Source organism: Mandrillus leucophaeus, unplaced genomic scaffold (assembly GCF_000951045.1).
Source record: "Mandrillus leucophaeus isolate KB7577 unplaced genomic scaffold, Mleu.le_1.0 Scaffold22, whole genome shotgun sequence".
Classification (NCBI taxonomy): Eukaryota; Metazoa; Chordata; class Mammalia; order Primates; family Cercopithecidae; genus Mandrillus; species Mandrillus leucophaeus.
In genome coordinates this window covers 2,890,890-2,918,362 of record NW_012102254.1, presented here as the reverse complement: position 1 = coordinate 2,918,362, position 27,473 = coordinate 2,890,890, and the positions used below count along the sequence as shown (strand labels likewise).

Here is a 27,473-nt window from a genome sequence, read left to right as displayed (position 1 = left end):
TAGCCGGGCGTGGTGGCAGGTGCCTATAGTCCCAGCTACTTGGGAGGCTGAGGCAGGAGAATGGCGGGAACCTAGGAGGCGAAGCTTGCAGCAGTGAGCCGAGATGGCGCCACTGCGCTCCAGCCTGGGCAACAGAGCGAGACTGTGTCTCAAAAAAACAAAAACAAAAACAAGCAAAATTTGGTTGGGCGTGGTGGCTCTCGCCTGTGATCCCAGCACTTTGGGAGGTTAAGGCGGGAGGATCACTTGAGTCCAGGGGGTTAAGGCTGCAATGAGCTATGATCATGCCACTGTACTCTAGCCTGGGTGACAGAGCAAAACCCCATCTCTAAAAAAAAATTTTTTTGAGATGGAGTCTCACTGTCACCCAGGCTGGAGTGCAGTGGTGCGATCTCAGATCACTGCAACTTCCGCCTCCCGAGTAGCTGGGATTACAGGTGCACGCCACCATGCCTGGTTAATTTTTTGTTTTTACTAGAGACAGGGTTTCACCATGTTGGCCAGGCTGGTCTTAAACTCCTGACCTCAGGTGATCGGCCCACCTTGGCCTCCCAAAATGCAAGTGCTGGGATTACAGGCGTGAGCGACTGCACCCAGCCTAAACTATTCTTAATTGAATGTGGGGGAATTACTCCATGGTAAGGACCCAGGGAACCTATGTAAGACTACTTGATCATGCATGTCCTCCAATATCCTAAAAATAACTCACACTCAAGTTTATAAACCAGTTTTTAGTTTGAATAAAGGATTAACCTTCCCCATCACCCTTGAGAAAGTACAGGAATCTGGTGAGACCCAGCTGGCTTTGGCTCTCTTTATTAGAGGCACACTTTTGTGAAGAGCAGGGCATTCATCTCATGGCAGACACAGAATCCTCTTCTTTTGCTTCACTGGATTTATGAGCATCCTGAAAACAATCACTTCTTTTTTCTGCACAGGGTTTATTGTCCTTAGAGTATGTCAAGGTTCACACAACCTTCTGCCCTCAAGGCCTGCCTCCAACTTGGGACTGTCTAAACTGCATCCTGACAAACATTATCCCATTCACTAAGGAAAGCTATTTCTCACACCAGGAGGTGCCAGGATGTTGGCCATCATTTTTGGAGAACTTCCACTCATTTTCACTTTGACCATGCAAATGAACACTGGGTGAGGTATGCTCAAAATGTATGTTCCTTATACATCACGCAGGTGGGCAGTCAGAAAGGAAGCCCGAGTCACAGAATTTTAACTGCCGACCAAACCAAGACAAGGCGGGGCCAAATGTTTAGGTTCTTCATAGGATATATGAAGAAACTGGTATATGAATGCAGAGAATGGGACTAGAATCCAGAAATGGTGTTCCATTTATTCACTGAAAAAGAGGGAGATTAGGCCTTCTTCATTCATTTTCTCCAATCTCGCCAAACTCCCTCCCCTCATTTTCTCCAAAATAACAACACACTGAGAAACATGTTTGTACAAAAACCACGTATTATTCCCCCCCTTCACAAAATCAGGTGGCTGTGAATTACAGGAATAAAACCAGATCAAAGACATGAAAAGAAAAAGCCACCACTTATACTGAAATATAACAGTGTTAAGAATTCAGGTATTTTGTAGAATTATTATAGTAAAAATATTTCCACCTGGATCTTTTAAATTTGAAAGTGATCACATTAAAGACCTGAGGTTACAAGGGACCACAGTATGAACCAGAATTCCATTTTCCTTCTAGGACTCCAGGGGAACAGGTAAGTATTTGGAATGAGTTTCCTTTGGGAAAGACTGGCAGGAAGTAGGGAAAACCCTGGCCATTGTCAAAAGGCACTGGGGTCTTTCTGGAGCCAAATGCATTGGAACTAAACTCCAGTAGGAATAAACTCATTCCCATTTCCACTCCCAAGAGTCCAGAACAAAAACAAAAGGACCAAGGTCTCCTCGGTTCCAGTATTCCAGTACTCTGATGGTGACCAGGGACACCTGGTTAGAGGCAAACCTGAGGGTTTGAAAGGCAAATCTCAATTGTGGTTTTATTTTTTTTTTGCTTTCTGATATTAAGGAAAAAAGTTCTAAAGTGTTTTATAAACACCTCCCTATACCCTCTCATATGTAAAGCTTTAGAAAATATATAGAAAAAGATATCCAAAAGATGTCCACCTTGCATTCTAAATAATGAAACTGCCACTTGAGAATGTGAAGTAAGAAAGCCAGGCGCTTTGGAAACCAAGCTCTACCAAAAACACCCTTTCCCCACACATGGAAGGACAGAAGGGAGGGAAGGACGAGAAAACCGGGAACTTTCAAGTCACTTATCAGCAGGGGTAAATACGAGCTCAAATTAAGGCATTTTTGTGGCTTGTCCTCTGGAATGGCATTCTACCCTCCCAGCCTGAGCACCCCAAACCTCAAAGCATGATGCTCTGACTGCCAAGTGAGTTCCTTGTTACCCTCAGCATCTCTTTGAAAACCCTGTGATAGATGGAATGTGAGATTCTCAGAAATGGAAGGGAGAAGGTACAAGGAGCTAATATCCTGCTTCACTTTTCCCATCCCATCCTAACCTTAAAAGTACCGGTTCATGAAATTCTACTCCCTGGCTACTGTAACAAGAGGTAGTTTGGGGACTTGTACCCCCAGCCATCCTAACCAAGTTTCACGAGCTAAAATATTCAGCACTATCTACTTTTTTTTTTTTTTTTTTCTTGTAAAGGGTTTTTTAAAGAGGGAGAAAAAAATGCACACAAAGCAGTGAATAGTAGGCTAGACTCATTGCAGGGGTCATTACCCAAGACTCCTAACTTTCAAGGCTAGTTGAGGAAACTAAGGAATGCTTCCCAATATTACAACCCTCAAAGGTCAAATTGCCCCCAGAAAAACAAAACACTCACCCCCAATCCAATGAATCATCTGCATAGAAAACCAGAGCCAGCGGGCCTAGGGAAGGAGCGGATGTTTGTGCTCTCCTCTAGCACATACTAGTTCAGTGGTATGTTCTGCCAGGCAGTGTGGAGGCCCTCAGAGGCCTCACTAGGGAATAAAATCACTGAGGTTCTCCTTCCACATCTCTTTTAATTTTCACACATTTGTGTGTGGCAAAAGTCTCAAACTTTACCATCAGCACCATTCTTAGCTCAGAAAAGCAGAAATAAGGTCACTTATAATGCCTTAAGGTTTGTCCCCTGTGGCTATCCCCCTTCTGCCCATCACTATTTTTTGGTTCCTATTAACTTAGGGTGCTCTCCTTTAAAACAATAATAACAGAAAGATAAAAAGATAATGATTATATAGCATTAGAAGCATAAGACAAAGCAAAAAACTGCAAGAGAGCAAAAATGATAAAGACATAGCATGCTAAAGTTGACAGGACCTGCAGAGAAACTGTCAGCTTACTCCCACACCAGGACAGGGGAGATGCAGGTTATTTTAAGGATGACCAGGGCACACTGTCACCACAGGTTTCCCCTTGAGTGTTGGCTGAGGACCCAACACAAAAAGTGTCAGAAGGAGGGGTGGTAAGAGGAGTGGGGAGGCACTGGACACGTGCTTGGAGCTGTGAGAAGAAAAACCCTGAAAGAAACCAAAGAAAGTTTGAGGAACACAAGTCTTGTCATCCCCACTCCAGCTCATGGTGGTGGGCGTGGATGTTCTCTGCATCTTCCAGGCTAAGGAGCAGCTGAGGCTGGTGGGCCAGGAGCAGGAGGCGGAGGGACCCCATCTGCAGGTGGTGGTGGCGGCGGCTGCTGCTGTGGTGGAGGGGGATCTGCAAACATATCCAAGAGTAACTCGTTATTGCTGGAAATACAAGGGACTTAGAGGAAAGAGCCTACTCAATGAAAAAAAGACACAGAAGTCATTTTCTTAGTGGCAGGCAACCAATGCACCCTCTGAGGCATTGATTCCACTGTGGTCTATGCAGGTCAATTCCTTCTGAATCTCCAGGGCGCTGCTCATGTTGCTTAGCCTAACCCTAGTGGCTGGGGAGTGGGAGGTGTCTGAATTTCCCCCACCCTCCTTCCAGGCCAACTCCTTCCACGAATTGTTCAGAAGTTAATTTTGATTTCATTGTATTTCAATGGTTCTAATTTTATTTCTTCAGTTAAATAACAAGCTCCTTCCTGGGACAGTTCTATGTCTTATTTTTCTTTCTCCCATAGTCCCTAGCCTACCTGGGCACACAAGAGATTATCAATAAATTCTTGCTATTTAAATGTCTCCACCAGGGCCAGAGAGCTTCACTTGAGGCAGTTGCTGACAAACTGGATAGTCCAGGGAGGACTCCACAGCTCCTGAACTGCAGTCCTTCGATTTTTGGCCCAAACTAGGTCATGTCCTGAAGGGAACAATTAGTATGAGTGTCTGGGACTCTTTCCTATGTCAACTTTAGCTGCTTTAGTGTACAAAGGAACCCTAGAGATCATTTAATCTGGGTTTTAAAAACCCCTAGATCTTGCCAGAATTGAAAACATATGAAACAAAGTGCAGCCTTGCTCACCAATCAATTCACCCAACTCTATGCCCAAGAGGTTTCTACCAAACCCTTAAGACTCTTCAAAGCATTTTGAAACTCACTGATCTAATCCCTTGTATCATCTTTCAGTGGAGGAAATGAAGGGCTGAAGTGGAGAAGCAACTCATCCAGTGTGGCCTACCTAGTATCCTAGAACCAATTCACATGGCTCAGAATTCCTAGAGCACTGACTTATGGTAGGAACCAGGCAGCAGGTGGGAAGGTTCCACCTGAAACCCTCCACATTCTCAAGGAGCTCTACTGAGGTTCCTTTGGGAAGGAATCCTGAAGTGCAAAACATGCGTGACCAGCAGGGCATGACAGTGGTAAATTGGTAAAGACCAGTGACACTACCTCTGCAATAGGGATGGAAAACTGGTCAACTCTCCTGACAGGCGGGTTCATTTATGTACGGTTTGCAGGGTGGCTTGGCAAACATTTTCTTGCCAAGAAAAAGAGGTACCAACTGTACTATACAACCTCTGACCACTAGCTTAAGGGAGGTAATTAAAAAAAAAATTGTTGTGATCTTATATACGTAGATAAATTAGTGTCTTTCTTTTGTGTATCTACTTTGTCCCAGACTCTGGGGGCCAGAGAAGAGTAAGACACGTCTCAGTCCGTGAAACCTCCCAGAGTATTACAGTGTACTTAAGGCACATTGTAGTCTCATGTAACCTATGGTAAGTTCTATATGCCTTCATGTAACATTTGCTAAGTTCTATCCAAGTTTTCATTTCTTGTTTTCCCAACTAAAGCTCCTACAGAGCAAGAATTCTTATGCTTCCTATCTCTCTGAACTATAAATAGTAGCTAAACTTCTGGCCACACGTGAACTTCTACATGAACCTAAGATTACAGATGTGGCTGGGGTACCCAACCCACTATTGGTTGCATTTCAGCATCATCCTCACTGGGAAGACCTTCCGGAGTAAAAGGCAGGCCAGGGTCTCTGAAACAACCCTCAGGCCAAGGCTGAAGCCGAGCAAGAGCCTATGGGAGAAATGACCTGGCCTCTAAACACAGCCTCAGACAACTATCACTTAGCAGCACCAGTGCTTTCTTCATTGAGCTTGCTGGGACTTCGTATTTCCTCTCAACACAGACCCCGAATACTACTTTCTTAGCCTACACAGCCACTACTAATACATCAAGAATGGCTACAAGAAACATATGTTATTCCAGCTCTAAACTCACTTCTTTTCTTTACACACATCACTTTTGAACCCTGTATCCACAAAAGGCTGCTGTAGGGAAAACCACCACCAGTAGCTCTACATGTCTGTTGAGAGTCATAACGAGACAGGCTTAAACAGAGGAATATCTTTTTGGCCCCAATGCCGACAGTGCATGCCATAAAGGCACAACCCTGATTAGAAGCATTTTGTCATCTGTGCACCTGTCCATCAGGGGTGCCTAAGAACAAAGACTGAAAACTGGTCTTCTAGAAGCCACTGTCACAGACTGCATCATCCATGGACCTGCCAAATCTCGGGGAGAGAACAAAGCCTCCTTCCCTTTATCTACAGCCCTCCAGAACAGACCCTGGGATAATGCATCCCCCTACCGTGTTACTTACACATGCCGTTAGGTGCTGTCAGGGATACCCGGGGTCCTAAGATGTTTCCTGGCATTGGAGGCATGCCAGGAGGGGTAGGGCCACTCCCAGAGGGGTGGATGTTGGCTCCAACAGTGGGAATCATGCGGCCTGGCATGTGCTGCCCGGGCATCATGGAACCTGGGCCTGGTATCTGACCTGTGGAGGGAGATTTAAAGTACTATAAGTATACTAGAAAGGGGTATAAGAAAGGGATCAACTTAAATCCAACTCCTAAATACAGATAAATATCCAACCTTCCAGAGGATCTGAAATACCAACAGAGCAATAATCTGTAATAATCTCTACGTCTAGCTTTTTGTATTCTGAGTTTTATGGAGGGAGGGTGTTAATGGGGGTAGATCTGTGGAATGACTGATTATTCTAAACACTGGCAAGAAGGTGGCTATAAAAAGAAATGGCAAAGGTTCCCTAAAATAAAGCACTCACTCTGGTTAGTTTGGGTGAGCAGTAGATTGTCAAATGTCTTCCTGAGGATATACAATGCCAAGCACAGCCCACAGGGAATGGAGAGGACTTTAAAAGGAAGTCAGTAAGTAAAAGTCAGTAAAAGGACCACAACTCAGTCCAGATTGTGCTCCATGGCTTACAGGGAAGTTTTGTCTGAAAGGGTATTAGTACTGCGAAATCACCATTAAAAGGGGATTCTGATTTGAATCCCCAATTCCTGTCCACAACTATTTCTCCCATTAAAAGCCTCATGTATGATTTAAAAAAAAAAAAAATCATTCCTTATAGAGGTTACTATGAAGCACTCGCCTGATAGACTCATGGGAAAACACAGACAGCTCCATCTCTTCCTACCGTTTTCTCCCTTTCCCTTCCCTTCCTTTCATTTCATTTCTTTTTTTTTGACAGTCTGACTCTGTTGCCCAGGCTGGGGTGCAGTGGCATGACCTCAGCTCATTGCAACCTCTGCCTCCTGGGTTCAAGCAATTTTCGTGTCTCAGCCTCCCAAGTAGTTGGAATTACAGGTGCCCCACCAGGCCCAGCTAATTTTTTTGTATTTTTAGTAGAGACGGTTTTTTTTTTTTTTTTTTTTTTTTTTGAGACAGAGTCTCGCTCTGTCACCCAGGCTGGAGTGCAAGTGGCGCCATCTCCGCTCACTGCAAGCTCTGCCTCCCGGGTTCCCGCCATTCTCCTGCCTCAGCCTCCCGAGTAGCTGGGACTACAGGCGCTCGCCACCACGCTCGGCTAATTTTTTGTATTTTTAATAGAGACGGGGTTTCACCGAGTTAGCCAGGATGGTCTCGATCTCCTGACCTTGTGATCCGCCTGCCTCGGCCTCCCAAAGTGCTGGGATTACAGGCGTGAGCCACTGCGCCCGGCCGAGACAGGGTTTTGCCATGTTGCCCAGGCTGGTCTTGAACTCCTGAGCTCAGGCAGTATGACTGCCTCAGCCTCCCAAAGCGCTGGGATTACAGGCGTGAGCCACTCTTCCTATTGTTTTCTAATTAATGACAGAAGACCCTACAGTATTCAATACTGTTGTTCAATACTGAGGGACATGAACACTAAAGGAATCATTTGAGAGATGAAAATCATATGAGAATCAATATAGTTTTTTTTCTTTAAATCCAGGGGCTTTACTATCTATGTAAGGACAACTGTATGCAACTGAATATAGGTTAGAAGACAGTACCAAGACAGCTAGAAATAAGAATGCTTGATCTTGAAAAATGTGGAGATGGGACCATTTGATAACTAACTGGCAACTGAACGCTGAAGGACAAGAACACTAAAATACCTCCTGTATTCGGTTTCACACTGAGCTTTCTGACCCTTTAGAATGTTTAGCCAACTTTTTCTGTAAAGAGCCAGATAGTAAATATTTTAGTCTTTGCCAGCCATATGGTCTCTGTCACAACTATTCAACTCTGCAATGTAAGCATGAAGGCAGTCACAGATGATACACAACAAATAGACTGTGTTCTAATAAATACATCTTTATGAACTCTAAAAGGTTAATTTCACAAATTTTTCATGTGACATGAAACATTATTCTTCTTTTGATATCCCCCTCCAACCATTTAAACTATAAAAACCACTCTTAGCTTACAAACTGTATGAAAAACAATTGATGAGCCAGATTTTGACCTAGGCTGTAGGCGATTCCTGCTTTGGATATGATAGTAAATATTTACTAGTTCTTAAACCAAGGGATTTGGCTGCTGGGCTTGTTTTCTTTTGTTGAGACAGGGTCTCATTCTCTACTGAGGTTGGAGTGCAGTGGTGCAATCACAGGTCAGCTCACTGCAGCCTCAACAACTCAAACTCAAGTGATCCTCCTGCCTCAGTCTCTCAAGTAGCTGGAACTACAGGTGAGCATCACCATGCCTGGCTAGTTTTTAAATTTTTTATAGAGATGGGGTCTCACCATGTTTCCCAGGCTGGTAGTCTCGGTTTTTTGTTTTTTTTTTGAGACAGGGTCTCTCTCTGTCACCCAGGCTAGAGTGCAGTGACACGATTTCAGCTCACTGGAACCTCTGCTTCCTGGGTTCAAAGGATTCTCCTGCCTCAGCCTCCTACATAGTTGGAACTACAGGTGTGCACCACCATGCCTGGCTTTTTTTTTTTCCTTTGGTATTTTCAGTAGAGACAGGGTTTCACTATGTTGGCCAGGCTGATCTCGAACTCCTGACCTCAAGTGATCCACCCACCTCAGGCTCCCAAAGTGCTGGGTTTGTAGGTATGAGCCACCGCACGCGGCCGTAGTCTTGGTTTTAAAGAGGAATAAATCAAGAAGAATAGTTTAATGGGCACAATCAAGGCTTATTTTATTATTTTTTTTAAGACAGAATCTTGCTCTGTCGCCATCTTGGCTCACTGCAACCTCCGCCTCCCAGGTTCAAGCAATTCTCCTGTCTCAGCCTCCCGAGTAGCTGGGATTACAGGTGTGCACCACCATACCTGGATAACTTTTGCATTTTCTGTAGAGACAGGGTTTCACCATGTTGCCCAGGCTGGTATCGAACTCCCGACCTCAAGTGATCTGCCTGCCTCAGCCTCCTAAAGTGTTGGGATTACAGGCGTGAGCCACCGTGCCTGGCCTGAAATTTTTTTATGTAGGACAAATTATATTCTCTACAGAATAAGAAAAGAGAATCAATGTAGTTTTTCTTTAAATCTAGGGACTTTACTATCTATGTAAGGACAACTGTATGAAACTGAATATAGGTTAGAAGACAGTACTGAGACAGCTAGAAATAAGAATGCTTAATCTTGAAAAATTTGGAGATTGGACCAAATTAAAATACACAAAGCAGTATTGAAGATAATTCAAATAAAGACTCTCTGTCACTACAGAAAGAGGTCTATCTAAACAAAGACATACAAAGCTTCAAACCACACCCTGCCTATCTCCCGTGGCTGTTCCTTGACCCAAGAACCTAAGAGAGGAGCCCCTTACTTCAGGGGTGTCAACAAAGAGAACTACAATGAAGTATGAGAATTAGGAATAAGGGGCTGGGCACGGTGGTTCACGCCTGAGGTCAGGAGTTCATGACTAGCCTGACCAACATGGTGAAACCCCATCTCTACTAAAAATACTAAAATTAGTCGGGCATAGTGGCATGCTCCTGTAATCTCAGCTACTTGGGAGGCTGAGGCAGGAGAACTGCTTGAACCCAGAAGGCGGAGGTTGCAGTGAGCCATGATTGCACCACTGCACCCCAGCCTGGGTAACAAGAGTGAAACTCTGTCAAAAAAAAAAAAAAAAGAATTAGGAATTAAGGTAGTCCAGTCTTCCAGGGACTACTTTTTAAAGCAAAATACATCAACATTATGTCCCAGAATATACAGAATAGTGAGTTTTGGGCCCTCTGGCCCATCTTTCTGCACTCTATAATGTAATGCAAAGCCCAGCAGAGGAGTCTCAGAGATCCGCTTGCTGGAAAATAACTTGGTAAAATCACTTTGGCAAAACCAAGAGCAGCTGCTGAATCTACTCCTACGTGGACACTGCCACTAGGACCAACTGACCATCATTAATTTTTGTCTTTTTGTACTTGTGCCGTGTAGCTAGGACAGAAATAGGCAGTGTTGGAGAGTCTGCCAATCTAGGGATTGACTCAGAGATAAAAGGGACAAATGGCAAGAAAACTACAAGGTATATGAACGATGAGTGCACATAAAGGAGTGAAAGGCAAATCAAGGAAAAACCATGGAAGGAGCAAGCCAAAAATAATGAAGACTTTCCAGCTGATCAATAAAAATTTGTGAGTAACTTGGAATTGTGGATGAGATGTAAGTAAAGTGAAGGAAAGGGATTAGGGATAGGACTAATCCTAAAAACACCTGGGACAGCAGGGACCCAAGGACTCAGGCATCCTTGTGATGGGACTGTGAAGCCACATGCTTGTAGATCCACAAACCAGTAAGAAATAACAGAAATCCTGGGTGCCTTGGCCCACCCCCAGGGAATATGCTGCAGGACAGCAGGTACACCTTGATAAGATCTGCATACCTACATCCCTACAACCCATCCTGACTCCTGCAGCCGCTCCTCTATTCTCCATCTCTGACCTGTTGTTGCAGGAATGTTACTACATAAGTGGAAGCACTGTTTGCAATGTTTTGGAATTGGCTTCTTTTTTCACTCCAGGTAATTTCCTGGAGAGTCACCGGTTGTGTATGCAGTCACAGGCTGTTCCTCTCAGTGCTGGGTGGTGCTCCCTGCTGTGGATGGACCACACACCTTAAAGAGGACATCCAGTGCTTCTCACTTTTTGGCTTCTATGAATAAAACTGCTAGAAAAGTTTGTGTATGGGTTAAGATTTAAAAAAAAAAAAAACAACACATGGCCAAGTGGGCGCGGTGGCTCACCACCTGTAATCCCAGTACTTTGGGAAGCCGAGGCGAGCAAATCACCTGAGGTCAGGAGTTCAAGATCAGCCTGGCCAACATGCTGAAACTCTGTCTCTAATAAAAATACACAAAAATTAGCCAGATGTGGTGGCGGGCACCTGTAATCCCAGCTACTCTGAAGGCTGAGGCAGGAGAATCGCTTGAACTGGAGAGGCGGAGGTTGCAGTGAGCCGAGAACGAGCAATTGCACTCCAGCCTGGGCAACAAGAGTGAAATTTCGTCTCAAAATAAATAAATAAATAAATAAATAAATATAAAATAAACACACAGCCAAGCCTAAGTTAAACAATCAGAAAATAATGTGAATATCACTCCCATTATAACTGAGAGGTACCATTTATATGTAGCATCTACATAAATACCATACCCTTCTGTGGTACCTTACTATCTTTCATCTGTATTACACTGAGGCTTATAAAGGTTTTTTTGTTTTGTTGTTTTTTGAGACAAGAGTCTTGCTCTGTTGCCCAGGCTGGAGTACAGTGGGGCGATCTCGACTCACTGCAATCTCTGCCTCCCCAGTTCAAGTGAGTCTCCTGCCTCAGTCTCCTGAAGAGCTGAAACTATAGGCTCACGCCACCACGCCCAGTTAATTTTTATATTTTTAGTAGAGACCGAGTTTCACCATGTTGGTCAGGAAGGTCTCAATCTCTTGACCTTGTGATCTGTCTGCCTTGGCCTCCCAAAGTGCTGGGATTACAGGTGTGAGCTACCAAGACCGGCCAGGTTTTTTTTTTTTTTCCCCCAAAACAAAAATAAAACAAAACTGCTGGGTCTGTCATGATTCAAAGGAAAAAGGGCTACATTAATTCAAAAAAGAGTCATGCATGTAGAACAAGGGGTGAGAACTTCAATAGTAAGGCTACAGAAGACTTAGTGAAAAGTTGTGAAGAGAAGAGAAGATTGAACCTAATTTTCTGTGGGATGGAAAGCAATTTTTTAGAAAATGTTTAAGAGATGGGGTCTTGGCCATGTGCGGTGGCTCATGCCTCTAATTCCAGCACTTTGGGAGGCCAAGGCGGGTGGATCAAGGGGTCAGGAGTTCAAGACCAGTCTGGTCAAGATGGTGAAACCCCATGGTGGTTACAGGCATGGTGGCAGGCGCCTGTAATCTCAGCTACTCGGGAGGCTGAGGCAGGGAACTGCTTGGACCTGGGAGGCGGAGGTTGCAGTGAGCTGAGATCATGCCATTGCACTCCAGCCTGGGTGACAGAGTCAGACTCCGTCTCAAAAAAAAGAAGAAGAAGAAGAAGAAAAAAAGATGGGGTCTTGCTATGTTGCCCAGGCTGAACTAGACCTCCTGGGCTCACGTGATTCTCCTCCCTCAGCCTCCTCTGTAGCTAGGGTTACAGGTGCATGCCACCATGCCCAGCTAGGATAGAAAGCTTTAAGAAGGGATGCAGAGGAGTTAGTGCCTAGAGCAGAGAAAAAGCGCTTTTGCAGAGAAGTATGGGCTGAATGTCAGGTTGATGAGATAGACAAGAATAGGAGATGGCACTCTGCAAGTTCCTTCTTTTTTTTTTTTTTTTAATAAAAGAGATGAGGTCTTGGTTGGGGGCGGTGGCTCATGCCTGTAATCCCGGCACTTTAGGAGGCTAAGGCGGGTGGATCATGAGGTCAGCCTGAGCTGACCTAGCCTGACCAACGCGATGAAACCCCATCTCTACTAAAAATACAAAAATTAGCTGGGCATGCTGGCGCACACCTGTAATCCCAGCTACTCAGGAGGCTGAGGCAGGAGTTGCAGTGAGCTGAGCTGAGATTGCGCCACTGCACTCAACCCTGGACGACAGAGCAAGATTCAGTCTCAAAAAAAAAAAAAAAAAAAGAGATGAGGTCTCGCTCTGTCACCCAGGCTGGAGTACAGTGGTATGATCATAGCTCACTAAAGCAGTGAACTCCTGGGTTCAAGTGATGCCCCCACCTCAACTTCCTGAGTAGCTAGGATTACAGGTGTGCACCACCACGTCAGCCAGTTTATTTATTTAATTTTTTATTTTTTGAGACGGAGTCTCACTCTGTTGCCCAGGCTGGAGTGCAGTGGCGCAGTCTCCACTCACTGCAAGCTCCGCCTCGTGGGTTCACGCCATTCTCCCGCCTCAGCCTCCTGAGTAGCTGGGACTACAGGCGCTCGCCACCACGCCTGGCTAATTTTTTGTATTTTTAGTAGAGATGGGTTTTCACCGTGTTAGCCAGGATGGTCTTGATCTCCTGACCTCGTGATCCACCTGCCTCAGCCTCCCAAAGTGCTGGGATTACAGGCGTTTGAGCTACCGCGGTTGGCCCATACCAGCTAATTTTTTATACAGATGGGGCCTTGCTATGTTGCCCAGGCTGGTTTCAAACTCCTAGGCTCAATGATCCTCCTACCTCAGTCTCCTGAGTTGCTGAGACTATGAGTGTGAGCTACTGTGCCCAGCCGCAGGTTCCTTAAAAACAGGCATCCTGGGGATTGGTGACAGAGCAAGGAGGAAGGGTGAGCATGGAACTGAGATGGAGAATGAATTTGGGTTTGGTATCTGACTGCTGGGAGTGTGAAGATGGGATGATGTGAAGAGGACACAGAACTTTTGCTTTGAGAACAGGAGATATAGGCTGGGCAGCCACACAATGAAATACAGAGGTATGTGTAAAGGGAAGAAGGTATAGAACTCCCAGAGTTTCAAATAGAGCAGTGGCAAACACAGAGACTTACTATTCTAAGATTCTCCACAAACTGTCAAAGGGGCAGTTTTTAAGGTAGTACTGTCCCAGCTTTGTTTTTAAGGTGGTACCTTTGTTTTTAAGGTGGTACTGTCCCAGCTCCCTTTTGGAGGCCCGTTTTTTGCTCTCTTCCTACCCCACATCACCTGCTAGGCCATTAATAAAAGCAATGCTTTGTTTTCCACACTCTAAATCACTACTAATGATTCTCTAATGGTATTCTAGGTGGTGTGAAGGGTGACAGGAGATGACTTCGTTGCTGCTGGAAATAGGAGGCCTACTTTTAAGCTAAAAAGTACAACACTCTAGCCTGCAGACGAAAGAACACTCCTAATGGATTTGTTGTGACAAAGGGAAGCCATATACTAGGAGAAATAATGCCACCCGTGTTTATCAACAGGTACAGGTTGCCTCCTTCCACCAAGTCCGACCTGGACAGAGGCCTTAAACAAGTTAGGAAGAACATATTGCCACCCTTCACAGGTCTCCTCCTCTCTCTCTGAATCCCTGAGCTTTGGTTTCCTGAGACTTTATTGAATAAAGCTATGTATGTGGCCCGGCACAGTGGCTCACGCCTGTAATCCCAGTACTTTGGGAGGCTGAGGTCAGGAGTTCAAGACCAGCCTGGCCAACACAGTGAAACCTTGTCGCTACTAAAAATGCAAAAATCAGCTGTGTGTGGTGGTACATGCCTGTGGTCACAGCTACTCGGAAGGCTGAGGAGAAGATCGTTTGAACTTGGGAGGTGGAGAATGCAGTGAGCTGAGATCGCGCCACTGCACACTCCAGCCTGGGCGACAGAGAGACTCTGTCTCAAAAAAAAAAAAAAAAAAAAAAAAAAAGAGAGAGAGAGACACACAGAGACAGAGACATAGAGAGGAGAAGGTGATGTAAAGATGGAGCAAAGAAAGACGTGGCCATAAGACAAGGAATGCTGCAAGCCACCAGAAGTTGGAAGAGACAAGGAACAGGATTCTTCCCTATACACCCTGGAAGGAGCATGGCTTTGCTGGATATTGGACCTGATTTCCCAGAGAGTAAGAATAAATTTCTCTTGTATTAAGTTATTATGACAGGCTGGGTGCAGTAGCTCATGCCTGTAATACCAGCACTTTGGGAGGCCAAGGAGGGTGGATCACCTGAGGTCAGAAGTTTGACACCACCTGGCCAACATGGTGAAACCCCGTCTCTACTAATAATACAACAATTAGCCAGGAGTGCATATGCCTGTAATCCCAGCTACTTGGGAAGCTGAGGCAGGAGAATCACTTGAACCCAGGAGGCGGAGGTTAGAGTTAGCAGAGATCACACCACTGAACTCCAGCCTGAATGACAAGAGCAAAACTCTTGTCTCAAAAAAATTATAGCAGCCTCAGGAAACTATGTAGGAAACATGTGGTATGCCTTAGGCACTGTACTTAAGAGTTTTATAAATGTTAACTCATTCAATCCCTATACAACACTATAAACCAGGCACTATTATCCCTGTGAAAGAAAGGGGAGGACACAAAGATTAAGTAGCCTGCCCAATGTCATAAAGCTGTAAATGAGGGAGCTCAGATCTGATGTAGGTACTCTGATTCTAGAGATGGTGCTTGCAGCCAGTGTGCACCTCTGACAATCAAGGTCTGGGGGAGAGGGGTCTAACAGGTGCTCAGAGACAATGTGATGCAAACCCTGGTGTCACCAAACTGATTGACCTGTTATTTGCACCATGCTCAGCTCCAGACAGAAATTACTTTCTGAACCAGCAATTCAGAGTGTATGTTCCAGCAGAGAAATCAACTATTCAAGAAACAATCTGGCAAAGAGGAGCATCACTGGCTGACTGACAAACGCCCATGAAGTGATGTCTACCTATCATGCACTGGGAAATGCCTGCAGGCTCTTGCTCTTAAGTCCAGTAGTACTATTTCCAAAGCTATCTTCTCAGTGGCAGTGGCCCATTTACCTATTTCCCTACATCTTTATGAATACAAGCTGGCATAGGGCAGCTTTAGGGTTTTCCAAGGCTGTTAGCCCAACAGATAAAAAACCTTTCTTTCTTTTCATTTATTATAAATTCTAAAGCCTTGTGGAAAAGATTCTTTATCCTATTGTCACAAACAAGGTCATAAAGCCACTAGGATACAGGTGTTCTGAGTAGGAGAGGACAACAGCTTCTCAGCAGCAAAAATGAAGGTATAGAGGAAAAACAATTTACTTCTGCTTATGGCACCTTGCAAAGACAAACATCTCGCAGGAAAGCAAAGGGTACTCTAAGAGTGAATGATGTCCCTTTGCTGTCCAGAGGTTCCTTCTGTCAGATGCTATGCAACTCAGCACTGGTGTACCTGGGGCAGTGGGTTTAGAGAAAAGACAGGAAAGGAGGTAAGAATAAGGCTGAGTAAGGGTCGACCATGCCAGGTGATGTGACAGTTATCTCTTTGAAGCCTCCAGGTTGTTAGGAAGATGATAGTAAGGGCCCAGTTTTGAGATAAGGAAACTAAGCCTCAGAGAAGCTATGTAATTTGGCCCAAAGTCACAATGAACAAGAGACTGAGCTGAGATTCAAATCCAGGTCATTCTGATCCTGAAGTCCATTCTCTTTTCCTTTACCCCACCTTCCTTTCGAAGGAGTAACTTTCCCCTTAGAAAAGGTAACTTCCAAGGATGAAATCTGAAATGGGTAGAATTTAAGAAGACTCAGGAGAAGACAAAATCAATTTCTCGTAAAGCAACCCTTGTCCTTACGAAACCTAAACATCCTTATGGTTTTTGTGGTGTCTTAATACAGGTCTCACCACTTTTAAATGAACAACAGTGTCCGAAGGCATTTCCATTAATTCTTACTAACATTAAGAGATCTGGGCCGGGCGCGGTGGCTCAAGCCTGTAATCCCAGCACTTTGGGAGGCTGACACAGGCGGATCACGAGGTCAGGAGATCGAGACCATCCTGGCTAACACGGTGAAACCCCGTCTCTACTAAAAAATACAAAAAAACTAGCCGGGCGAGGTGGCAGGCGCCTGTAGTCCCAGCTACTCCGGAGGCTGAGGCAGGAGAATGGTGTGAACCCGGGAGGCGGAGCTTGCAGTGAGCTGAGATCCGGCCACTGCACTCCAGCCTGGGCGACAGAGCAAGACGACTCCATCTCCAAAAAAAAAAAAAAAAAAAAAAAAGAGATCTGGCCCACACAAATCTGAAACGCATAGGAACAGGCCTTGGCAAACGAAGTAAAGGGTGTATGTCTTTTCCATTAAAAAAAAAAAAAAAAATCAGGTATTTTTTTCCCAACAGACAGGGAGAGGAAGAAAATGAGAGAGAGAGAGAGAGCGTGCGCATCAAAACAGCAGTATCAAAGCTTAGAATGGTGGCAGTCTGACCTACATACAAGCTTTTTTTCTTTTCTTTTTTTTTTTTTTTTAAACAGCAGGCATCTGAAGCCTGAAAAATTAAAAGGTTTGCTAAAATTAAGTTTAACTAGTAGAAAAATCCCTCATTCTCTTTCAGGTTTATTATATCTTTTACTAAAGCATTACACTCATGACACTTAATGGAATATTAGTAAAGTATCTTAATTTTATACTTTGGGTTGGGAAAGGAGGGTAGGAAAAGAAAGTTAATCTAGGAAAGGGAACCTGTGAATTTCCAGTCTTGAGCACATTTCATCAATCCATTTCTAACTGTCTATATAAGCCACATCCTCTGGCTGAGTCCCCTGGAGAACGGAAATAACAAAATCAGGGCCAAGTGAGGGGAAGCCCAGGCTCCTCAGAGACTGTGCCTTCCCCAGAGCAGCTTCCTGGGGGTGCCTGTGACAGACTCTCTTTGTTGAAGACTGGGCCCTCACTGTTCTCTTTGTGAGGGTAACCTGCTACTCCGGAAAGTAGCATGGCAGCCTTGTTATCACATGATGCAAGTAGGACCAAAGGCACCGCAGATAATAAAATCTTGGCTGATGTGACGGGCTATTGCTTTTTTCTTTTTTTTTTGAGACGGAGTCTCACTCTTGTCGCCCAGGCTGGAGTGGTGCAGTGGTGTGATCTCGGCTCACTGCAACCTCTGCCTCCTGGGTTCAAGTGATTCTTCTGCCTCAGCCTCCTACGTAGCTGGGATTACAGGTGCCTGCCACCATGGCCGACTAAGTTTTGTACTTTTAGTAGAGATGGGGTTTCGCCATGTTGCCCAGGCTGGTCCCAAACTCCTGACCTCGGGTGATCTGCCTACCTTGGCCTCCCAAAGTGCTAGGATTACAGATGTGAGCCACCACACTCGGCCAGGCTATTGCTTTCCTTTTTCAGTGTGGGGTTGAGTCCAGGGGTGGGTTAGAAAGTGATAACTGGTTGTAATCCTTTCCTGAGCTTTATTTCTCATGAGGTACGGTTGGTAAGTAGATCTGAGGGGCTTAAAAAGCCAAGTGTAACTGGGTGTGGTGGCACATGCCTGTAGTCCCGGCTACTCAGGTGGCTGAAGTGAGAGTACTGCTTGAGCCCAGGAATTCGAGGCTGCAGTGGGCCATGACTGCACAACTGTACTCTAGGCTGGGCGACACAGCAAAACCCTGTCTCAAAAAAAAGTTTGTTTTTTTTTTTAAAGACAGGGTCTTGCTCTATCGCCCAGGCTGGAGTGCAGTGGTGCGATCTTGGCTCAACGCAGCCTCGACCTCCTGGGCTCAAGTGATCCTTCTGCCTCAGCCTCCCAAGTAGCTGGAACCACAGGCGCATGCCACCACACCCGGCAAATTTTTTTATTTTCGTAGAGACAGGGTTTCATCATGTTGCCTAGGTTGGTCTCGAACTCCTGAGCTCAAGCAATCTGCCTGCCTTGGCCTCCCAAGTGCTAGGAAATGATGGGCGTGAGCCATCATTTCCAGCCCATTCTAGTTTTATCATTAGAATATCACTGTATTATGTCTGAGTTCTCATCAAATCAGACCAATTCTATTCTGATTTTCTAGGCACTTTCAAAAATTTTTACACTATTAATAATGATGAAACAATGAAAATATTTAAATCAAACATGTTCTTTCCCTCTGCTTACACACATCGAGCACACACAAAGGCTTCCCCAATGCAGGCAGCTGACTTAAGATCCATGAGGCAAGAATATTCAAGAGTGTCTCATTTATTACAAATGCCTAGGATGGGCTGGGCCTAGTGGCTCATGCCTGTAGTCCCAGCACTTTGGGAGGCCAAGGCGAGAGGGACACTTGAGCTCAAGAGTTTGAGACCAACCTGGGCAACATAGTGAGACCTTGCCTCTACTAAAATACATCCCTGCCTATGGAGAGCAGAGATTACCACTATAATTATATACTAGATTTCTGTCATTTCCTTCTAACTTAATGATAGGTAATCTTCCTTTAAACATGTGCTAAAGTTCCTACAGTCCTGACCATCTCAACTTAAAGGAGATCCCGCCGGGTGCCGTGGCTCACACTTGTAATCCCAGCATTTTGGGAGGCCGAGGCGGGTAGATCACCTGAGGTCAGGAGCTGAAGACCAGCCTGCCCAACATGGTGAAACCCTGTCTCTACCAAAAATAAAAAAATTAGCTGGGCATGGTTGCAGGTGCCTGTAATCCCAGCTACTCGGGAAGCTGAGGCAGGAGAATTGCTTTAACCCGGGAGGCAGAGGTTGTGGTGAGCCAAGACTACAAAATTGCACTCCAGCCTGGGTGACAACAGCAAAACTCTGTCTCAAAAAAAACAAAAAACAAAACAAAACAAAAAAACCCGGAGATCCCAGGAAGTCAGAGGTGCCCTCCTGCTCGAGTAAGCAGCACACCTCAGCAAACAGCAGCCACCACCTGGGCCATTCTCCTCTATGGTTCCCCATGTGCTTTCATATTAACAGATACCCTGGGCCAGGGTATGGTCAAGGGAATAACACACATGTGCTTAAGAATTGGTTTCTATTATGACTATTCACCTTTTGCCATCTGGAATGGCAGCCTTATAGGGAGAATCTTAATGTAGGCATCATTTGATACAATTTTATAGTTTAAATGAAAAGGAATGAAATGCAGTGCTGTGTATTTCATTAAGATCAACAAAACCTAAACAAACAGAACAGGTGGGGCCAACCTTCAGTTTCCATTTGCCAGCTGGATACCAGAAACACTCTACTACAGATACTTCCCTTGTCTTTTTGTTTGGTAGGAAGAAACCAAGTTAGGACACTATAAGAGACAGGAACAAAATAATAAGAGCCAAGGAAGAGCAATAGAGGCATGCACACAGTCGTCTCTAAACAAAAATTACAAGCATTTGATGAATCAAAGGTAGGGGATAGGGCAGAGGGGCTGAAGGACTTACAGAGGGGTACAGGTACGAATTAAATGGCATATGTACAGGTACCAGTTTACACCAGTTACACTGAAACCTAGAAGTCCGTAAGTGTTTGAGAGCCTAGCAGATTCATAACACCAAGCTGCTACTTTAACAGGCTCCACCACTAACTGATGGAGAGTTGTGTAGAGAAAAATTACATGTAACTTATCTGCATACTTATACAGAAGCCAGAGAGATGAAAAATTAACCACTTGGTAATAAATCTGCCTAGTCCCTGCTCTCAGCATTTCCCCAACCTTACTGGCATTCAGAGGCTGATTATTCCCATCATGTATCATAAAGTCTAGCCAAATACCAAAGACAGCCAACTGACCCAGACAGTCTTTAGCTCCCAATGTAAGTTGTGGCCTGTTAACTTTTCTGGAACTTAGGAATCATAAGTTGGAAGGACCTGCTCATAGTTCTTACCCTGTGGCAACTCAGAGACTAAAGCCATTCTGGCCCCAGAACGCTACGGACAATCTTACTTGTCCTGGTTTGAAAGTACTCTGTAGCTGACCTTTAGAATATGGTCTATCAGACCTACCTGTTAGAACCAGCTTTTTCTGAACCGATAACTTTAAAACAGCGTATTTAATTTACTTTTTTTTTTTTTTTGAGATAGAGTCTCTCACTCTGTTGCCCAGACTGGAGTGCAGTGGCATGATCTCAGCTCACTGCAACCTCTGCCTCCTGGGTCCAAGCAATTGGGTCCATGCCTTGGCCTCCTGAGTAGCTGGAATCACAGGCGTGTGCCACCATACCCGGCTAATTTTTCTGTTTTTAGTAGAGATGAGGTTTTGCCATGTTGGCCAGGCGCTGGTCTCGAACTCCTGGCCTCAAGTGATCCACCTGCCTTGGCTTCCCAAAGTGTTGGGATTACAGGCATGAGCCACTGCGCCCAGCCTAATTTGCTGTTGCTCTTAATTTTACTCTTTAACAGACTTAATTTTACATTCAAACTCCAAAGCAACGCAACAAAGGGATAATTTGGGAAAATTATTATCTTGAATTGTTGGAACTCTCACATACTGCTAGAGTGTAAACAGGCACCACCACTGTGCAAAAAGTTTGGCAGCATCTATTAATCTGAACATATGCATATCCTATGATCCACTCTTAGGTTCATAAATACTCAATTCTATACCTCAGGGATATATACAACAGAAATGTACATATATATCTTATCAAAAGACATGTGCTCATGTATTTCACAACAGCACAAACTATTCGTAATAACTAAAATCCAGAAATCAGTCAAATGTCCAACAGGAAAACAGACTAGTAAATAATACAGCCACAGAACACTGTATAGCATACAGAAGGAACAAATGTACGACCACTAACAACAATGTGGATGCATCCCAGATACACAGTGTTGAGTGAAAGAAGCTATACGTGGCCGGACATGGTGGCTCAAGCTTGTAGTCCCAACACTTTGGGAGGCAGAGGTGAGAGGACTGCTTGAGCCCAGGAGTTCAAGACCAGCCTGGGAAATATAGTGAGCCCATGCCTCTACAAAAAAATTTAAACAGCAGTGGGGCGTGGTGGTGTGCACCTGTGGTCCCAACTACTCAAGAGGCTGAGGTGGGAGGTTGAGGCTGCAGTGAGCCCTGATGGTGTCCCTGCATTCTAGCCTGGGTGACAGAGTATGGTCCTGACAAAACAAAACAAAACAAAACAAAACAAAACAAAACAAAATAAAACAAAACAAAACAAGGAAAGCAGCCAGATATAATAAATATCATTGTGGTTACATTTAGATAACATTCAACCAGCCCAACTAGTCTACGGTGCTAGAAGTCAGGTGCTAGAAGGTGACTGAGTATGATGAGGGCCTCTGTGTGTTCGTTACACATGAATATTCTCTGTTAAAGTTCATCAATTCTGTAAGTATAAAGGAAGTAAAAAAATAAAAAAAAAAAACCCTCAGCTGAATATTTATGATTGTGCATTATCCAAAATGTACATTTTATTTCAATAAAAAAATCATAAGACTATCTTGTCATAGACTAAAAATAAAAAAAACCTCTCATCATGCACTGCACTCAATAATTCTTTCCTTTACAAATTCACTTTAGAAAAGTCTATTTTTGTGAGAAAGTAAAAAGATTAAAATGACCTATTTCTCTTCCAAAGACTATTTTTATGAACTCTAGTTTGCTGGCACTGCTTCACCAGAATAGCTGTATCTGAATCTGCTGTAAATCCCCTTAGTCTTCTGTCATGGGAGGCAGCACTGTGGCACTGGCCTCACTTTGCAATTAGATGGAGCTCAGTGTGAATCCTGGCTCCACCATGCAGCAAAGTTCTGTGGCCTTGCCATGCTTTGTAAGGTGAGAATGAAAAGTAAGTGAAAAGTAAATGAAAAGTAAGTGAAACAATGTGGGTAAGGGGCATGGCACACAAATACCTATTATCACCAAAATCTCATTTAGGGAAGAAAGTAGATGCACCTCTCTGCTCATCTTTTACAAACTAAATGCAGATGCTAGTGCTCCTTAGATGTTCTGTGAGATTTAATGTGAATATGATGCTTTAGCACCATTAAAAGCCAAATACCATGTAGCTACAGTAAACTTCCTCTTAAAAGTTTATCCCAGTATTTTAGAAACTGAATTTTTATTTATTTATTTATTTATTTTTTAGAGACAGGGTCTCACTCTGTTGCCCAGGTTGGAGTACAATGGTGCAGTGTCATAATCACAGCTCACCTGCAACCTCAAACTCCTGGGTTCAAGTGATCCACCAACCTCAGCCTCCTGAGTAGCTAGGACTACAGGTATGTAGTGCCACCACACCTGGCTTTTTTTTGGTAGAGACAGCTTCTCTCTATATTGCCCATGCTGGTCTCAAATTCCTGGGTTCAAGCAATCCTCAAACCTTGGCCTCCCAAAGTGCTGGAATTAATGGTGTGAGCCACCAAGCCTGACCTAGGAATTTAATTTTTGAATAACTACTGTTTTTGAAAAATTACTTTGAGATCTGCACTCTGTTAAGCATTTGTATCTTTTGAAAGCTTAACCCTGGAGAAAATCAGATTCTATACAGAGAATTTAAGATCCACTCAAGTAGACAGAGAAGAAGACTGAGAAAGAAAGCATCTGGTTGTGAGCAGGGCAAACTTCTAAGGCTTTCTCAGCAAATGTCATTTAGAGTGGCAAGTCTGGTGATGGTAGTAAATCTCATGATTGCACATTAATCCTCTGAATGTGTCTAAACAAAAGCTTCCCAAAGTAAACTTAGCCCTGTTTTTCAGTAAAGCCAATAAAAACTACTAAAACTAAGGCCTAAAATATATTTTGGGTTGTGAATAAGTGTGTTGATAATACCATGACTTGGCCAGAGAATTTGCATCCCAACCCCAGAAGCACAAACTTTGGCTCTGGCTAAGCACTTAGTATATTACTGTTGATAAACAAACTATAAAAATCTTACAAGATGACTTTCACTAGACTAACAATACACAGCACACACTCACACATATTGCCCTCTAAGAAGAGAAGGAATGTGGGGTTGGGGGGTGAACTGGAATTAAAAGTACATCTTAGGTTTTAATGATGCTGGCAGTTAAGCTTGAAGGAACTATGAGTTCAACTTCCAAAATGGTTAAAATTTAGTAAATAATAGCCAACTTGAAACAGTTCTCACAAGCTACAAATGGGACAATTTAAGCATAAGAAAATGCCAAGCACAGTGGAACATGCCTATAATCCAACTACTTCAAAAGCTGAGGCAGGGGGATTGCTTGAGCCCAGGAATTTGGGTCTAGTCTGGGCAACTCAGTGAGACCCAACGTCTTTTAAGAAGCAACAAGAAACACAAATAGTATCTATGATAGACTGAAACACACAAAATATTTAAAAACTTGTAATTTTACAATATTAAAAATATACACAAAAAAACCTTCACTGGTCACCTTTGGTGACTGGGGGGCAGCAACTCATTATACAGACAACCAATAGAGGGAAAATATGATGCATTTATCCAGGTTTTCCTATGAGAACTGATTTTCAGGGTAACTAATTGAGACACAGTCTCACTCTGTCACCAAGACTGGAGTGCAATGGCGCAATCTTGGTTCACTGCAACCTCCACCTCCTAGGTTCAAGCAATTCTCATGCCTCAGCCTCCTGAGTAGCTGGGATTGCAGATGTGCACCACTATGCCTGGCTAATTTTTGTATTTTCAGTAGACATGGGGGTTCACCATTTTGGCCAAGCTGGTCTCGAACTCCTGACCTCAGGTGATCTGCCCACCTCGACCTCCCAAAGTGCTGGAATTACAGGCATGAACCATCATGCCCAGACTAAAACAGCTAATTCAGGAAGCAATTCTGAATGCTAAATTCTAAAACAATTAAGTTGAATGGGGATTTTTATAACGGATGAATCCAACTGATAACACCAGAACTACTGATCAATCTTAGCATCACAAAAAGAAAAACTGACATTACAAGAATGCCTGATCTCATAAGTTAATCTTGGCTGGGTGTGGTAGAGCTCATGCCTGTAATCCCTGGACTTTGGAAGTCCGAGGTGGGAGGATTGCTTGAGCCCAGGAGTTCAAGATCACCCTGGGCTACAAGGCGAAACCCTATCTTTATAAAAACATAACCAAAAATTAGCCAGGTGTAGTGGTGTGCGCCTGTAGTCACAGCTACTCAGGAGGTTGAGATGGGAGGATTGACTGAGCCTGGGGGGTTGAGGCTGCAGTGAGCCATGATCATGTCACTGATGTCACTGCACTCCAGCCTAGGCAACAGAGCAAGACAGTGTCTCCAAAAAAAAAAAAAAAGGTGAATTTGAATCTGATAAAATATCCAGAGCAATCCTCTGGTTTATAGGAAATGTGTGTTTGTGTGTAGGTGGGGTGGGGGTTAGGACATATGACATGACACTATGCACCTTTGGTGTATAATTAGGCATAGACACATTGCGGAAAAACCCTGGTTTCTTCAACACATAAATGGCACAAAAAAGGGAAGGTGAATTATTACATAGATTTTTAAGAGACATGTCAACAAATATGTGAATCTTAATTGAATACTGATTCAAACAAACTAAGCACTCAAAGATATTTAACGAAAGATATTAGGAATTATGGTTACTTTTGTTTGATGGTGATGATAGTTATGTTAAAGAATAAGACTCCTTTGGCCGGGCACGGTGGCTCAAGCCTGTAATCCCAGCACTTTGGGAGGCCAAGACAGGCGGATCATGAGGTCAGGAGATCGAGACCATCCTGGCTAAAATGGTGAAATCCCGTCTCTACTAAAAAATACAAAAAAAACTAGCCGGGCGAGGCGGCGGGCGCCTGTAGTCCCAGCTACTCGGGAGGCTGAGTTAGGAGAATGGCCTGAACCCGGGAGGCGGAGCTTGCAGTGAGCTGAGGTCTGGCCACTGCACTCCAGCCTGGGCGGCAGAGCGAGACTCCGTCTCGAAAAAAAAAAAAAAAAAGAATAAGACTCCCACTGGTTAGAGATATATTTGAAGTCTATCTCATTTCCCAAAGTGAGGAGGAAAAGATAAAAACAGACTCGAAAATGTTGATAATTTTGAAGCTGTCCAATAGGTACATGGGGGATTATCATACTATTCTCTCTACTTTATCTATGGTTGCAGATTTCTGTAACAAAAAGTAAAAGTGGCAGAAAGATGATGGTTGTTGAAACCAGGTCATGGGAGTTTGCTGTGTTACGTGTGTTTATCTTTGAAAATATCTACAAATTTTTTAAAGTATCAATAATCCAAAGATAAATTCTGAATGAACTCTGAGATATTACTGTCCATTCAGAGACCGACCTACTCAACAAAAAAGCATCACACCAAGAGAAAAAGAACATGGAAGGCCTTATATGGCGATAACCCTAAATCTCACATGCCTACAATTTTCTAGATGACAATGAAAATTTTGAACAGTCTTCATGAGAAAACACCAATTGTGTGGTTGGCCCCAGTGATGCTCTGTGCCTCTGTAGTGACCAAAAGCTTTTTCCAAGAGCAGGGCCTTCCTCTTACCTGGCTGGGGTGGATGAGGTGGTGGCATCTGGTGGTGCATCAGAGGGTAAGGAGGGGGCTGTTGATGAGGCATCATGCCAGGGTGCCCTGCTGCTCCAAGTGGGGCCAGGCCAGGTCCTCCTGAGTGCTGGTGGGCCTGTTGAGGGTTCTGGCCATGCTGCTGCTGTTCCATTTGCTGTCGTGCTCGTAATTCAGCATACTTGAGCTGTTCCATGTGGAAGTTTTGGCGTTCAGTAAGCAACTGCTGCCTCTGTTGTTCTAGCTGCAAGCAAAGGAAGTGGAAGGGAAAAGACACCAGAAGAGGCTTTCAGGATTGGATAACACAAAGAACAACTACATAATGCCTGAATTCCCTCTATCCCATCACACTGACATCACCACCTCACTTCCTGCACCTTCTACAGTGAGAACAAAGGCGTTATTTGAGTAGCATATTTCCATTTGGACATCTGTTACCATGCAACGTCTTCTCCATGTTGAGTCTAAGTCTTTCCTTGTAATCTTCCTGCAGTAGGGCTACTGCTCTTTGGGCTCACTTGGACACATGTAATCCCCTCTATGTTTTTGGCAGGCCTTTAGATAACTAAAAATACTTCCTATGGCTGTCTGAGTCTTCCCCAGGTAAAATGAGCCTCTGTTGTCCTTGTAATAGTTCCTCAGATGTTAACATTTCAAGTTCCCCCAACTTCCTATGTGCTCTCTTTTGGATGTGATACTCTTTTGGTTATCATCTATTTTAGAACATAACACCAGAGTTAAATTACTCTGCATGAGTTGATGTGGCCTTAGCTGCAAAGATATGCATTTCTCTATGTGGAACTTTGGCAGTGCCACTGCAAATCTTAGCTTTCAAGTACCCAAAATTATACTTGGTGACACATTCACGGAATATTTTAGTTGCCTATAAAAAAATCAGCATGAATCTTAGTTTAACGACTACAAGCATTTCAATATTCAAGATAATCTTTCTGGCACCCAAATGAGAATAAAGAGAAATACAATATTATATGTTTAGTTCAGAGAATGAAGCCTATCCTAAATTAATTTAATTCAGGGATGATAAAGAAAATCATGCAGGAAACCTGAACATGCAGGAAAATGAAAATCCAGATCTCTGAAAGTAGTATAAAAATCATAAGCATTAGGAGGGTTAATAAACCCACTTCTTCTCAATAATGTCTCCATCCCATCATTTTCATAGAAAAATCTGAGTCATTGGGAATCATTTTCTTGTGCGGTGTTGTCCAATACAGCAGTTACAAGCTACACACAGCTACTGAGCACCTGAAGTGTGGCTAACACGAAATGAGATGTGCTGTCAGTGATGCACAGTAAAATGTGAAGACTTAATATGAAAAATTGTTCATATAGGCCGGGCGCAGTGACTCAAGCCTGTAATCCCAGCACTTTGGGAGGCCGAGACGGGCGGATCACGAGGTCAGGAGATCGAGACCATCCTGGCTA

The 27,473-nt window shown here is 44.0% G+C and overlaps 1 protein-coding gene across 2 annotated transcripts in view; it reads right to left on the bottom strand.

Annotated features, from left to right (window-relative positions):
• Positions 1–1,328: 1,328 nt before the first annotated feature.
• Positions 1,329–27,473, bottom strand: part of SMARCC1 (SWI/SNF related, matrix associated, actin dependent regulator of chromatin, subfamily c, member 1) — a 226,385-nt gene continuing 200,240 nt past the window's right edge. For both annotated transcript variants that reach the window (XM_011981027.1, XM_011981028.1), the window contains exons 26-28: positions 26,010–26,271; positions 6,069–6,245; positions 1,329–3,742 (exon numbers count right to left, since the gene is read on the bottom strand). In XM_011981027.1, the coding sequence (XP_011836417.1) occupies positions 3,645–3,742; positions 6,069–6,245; positions 26,010–26,271 (537 nt within the window). In that variant the 3' untranslated portion in view covers positions 1,329–3,644. The remainder of the gene's footprint in view (positions 3,743–6,068; positions 6,246–26,009; positions 26,272–27,473) is intronic.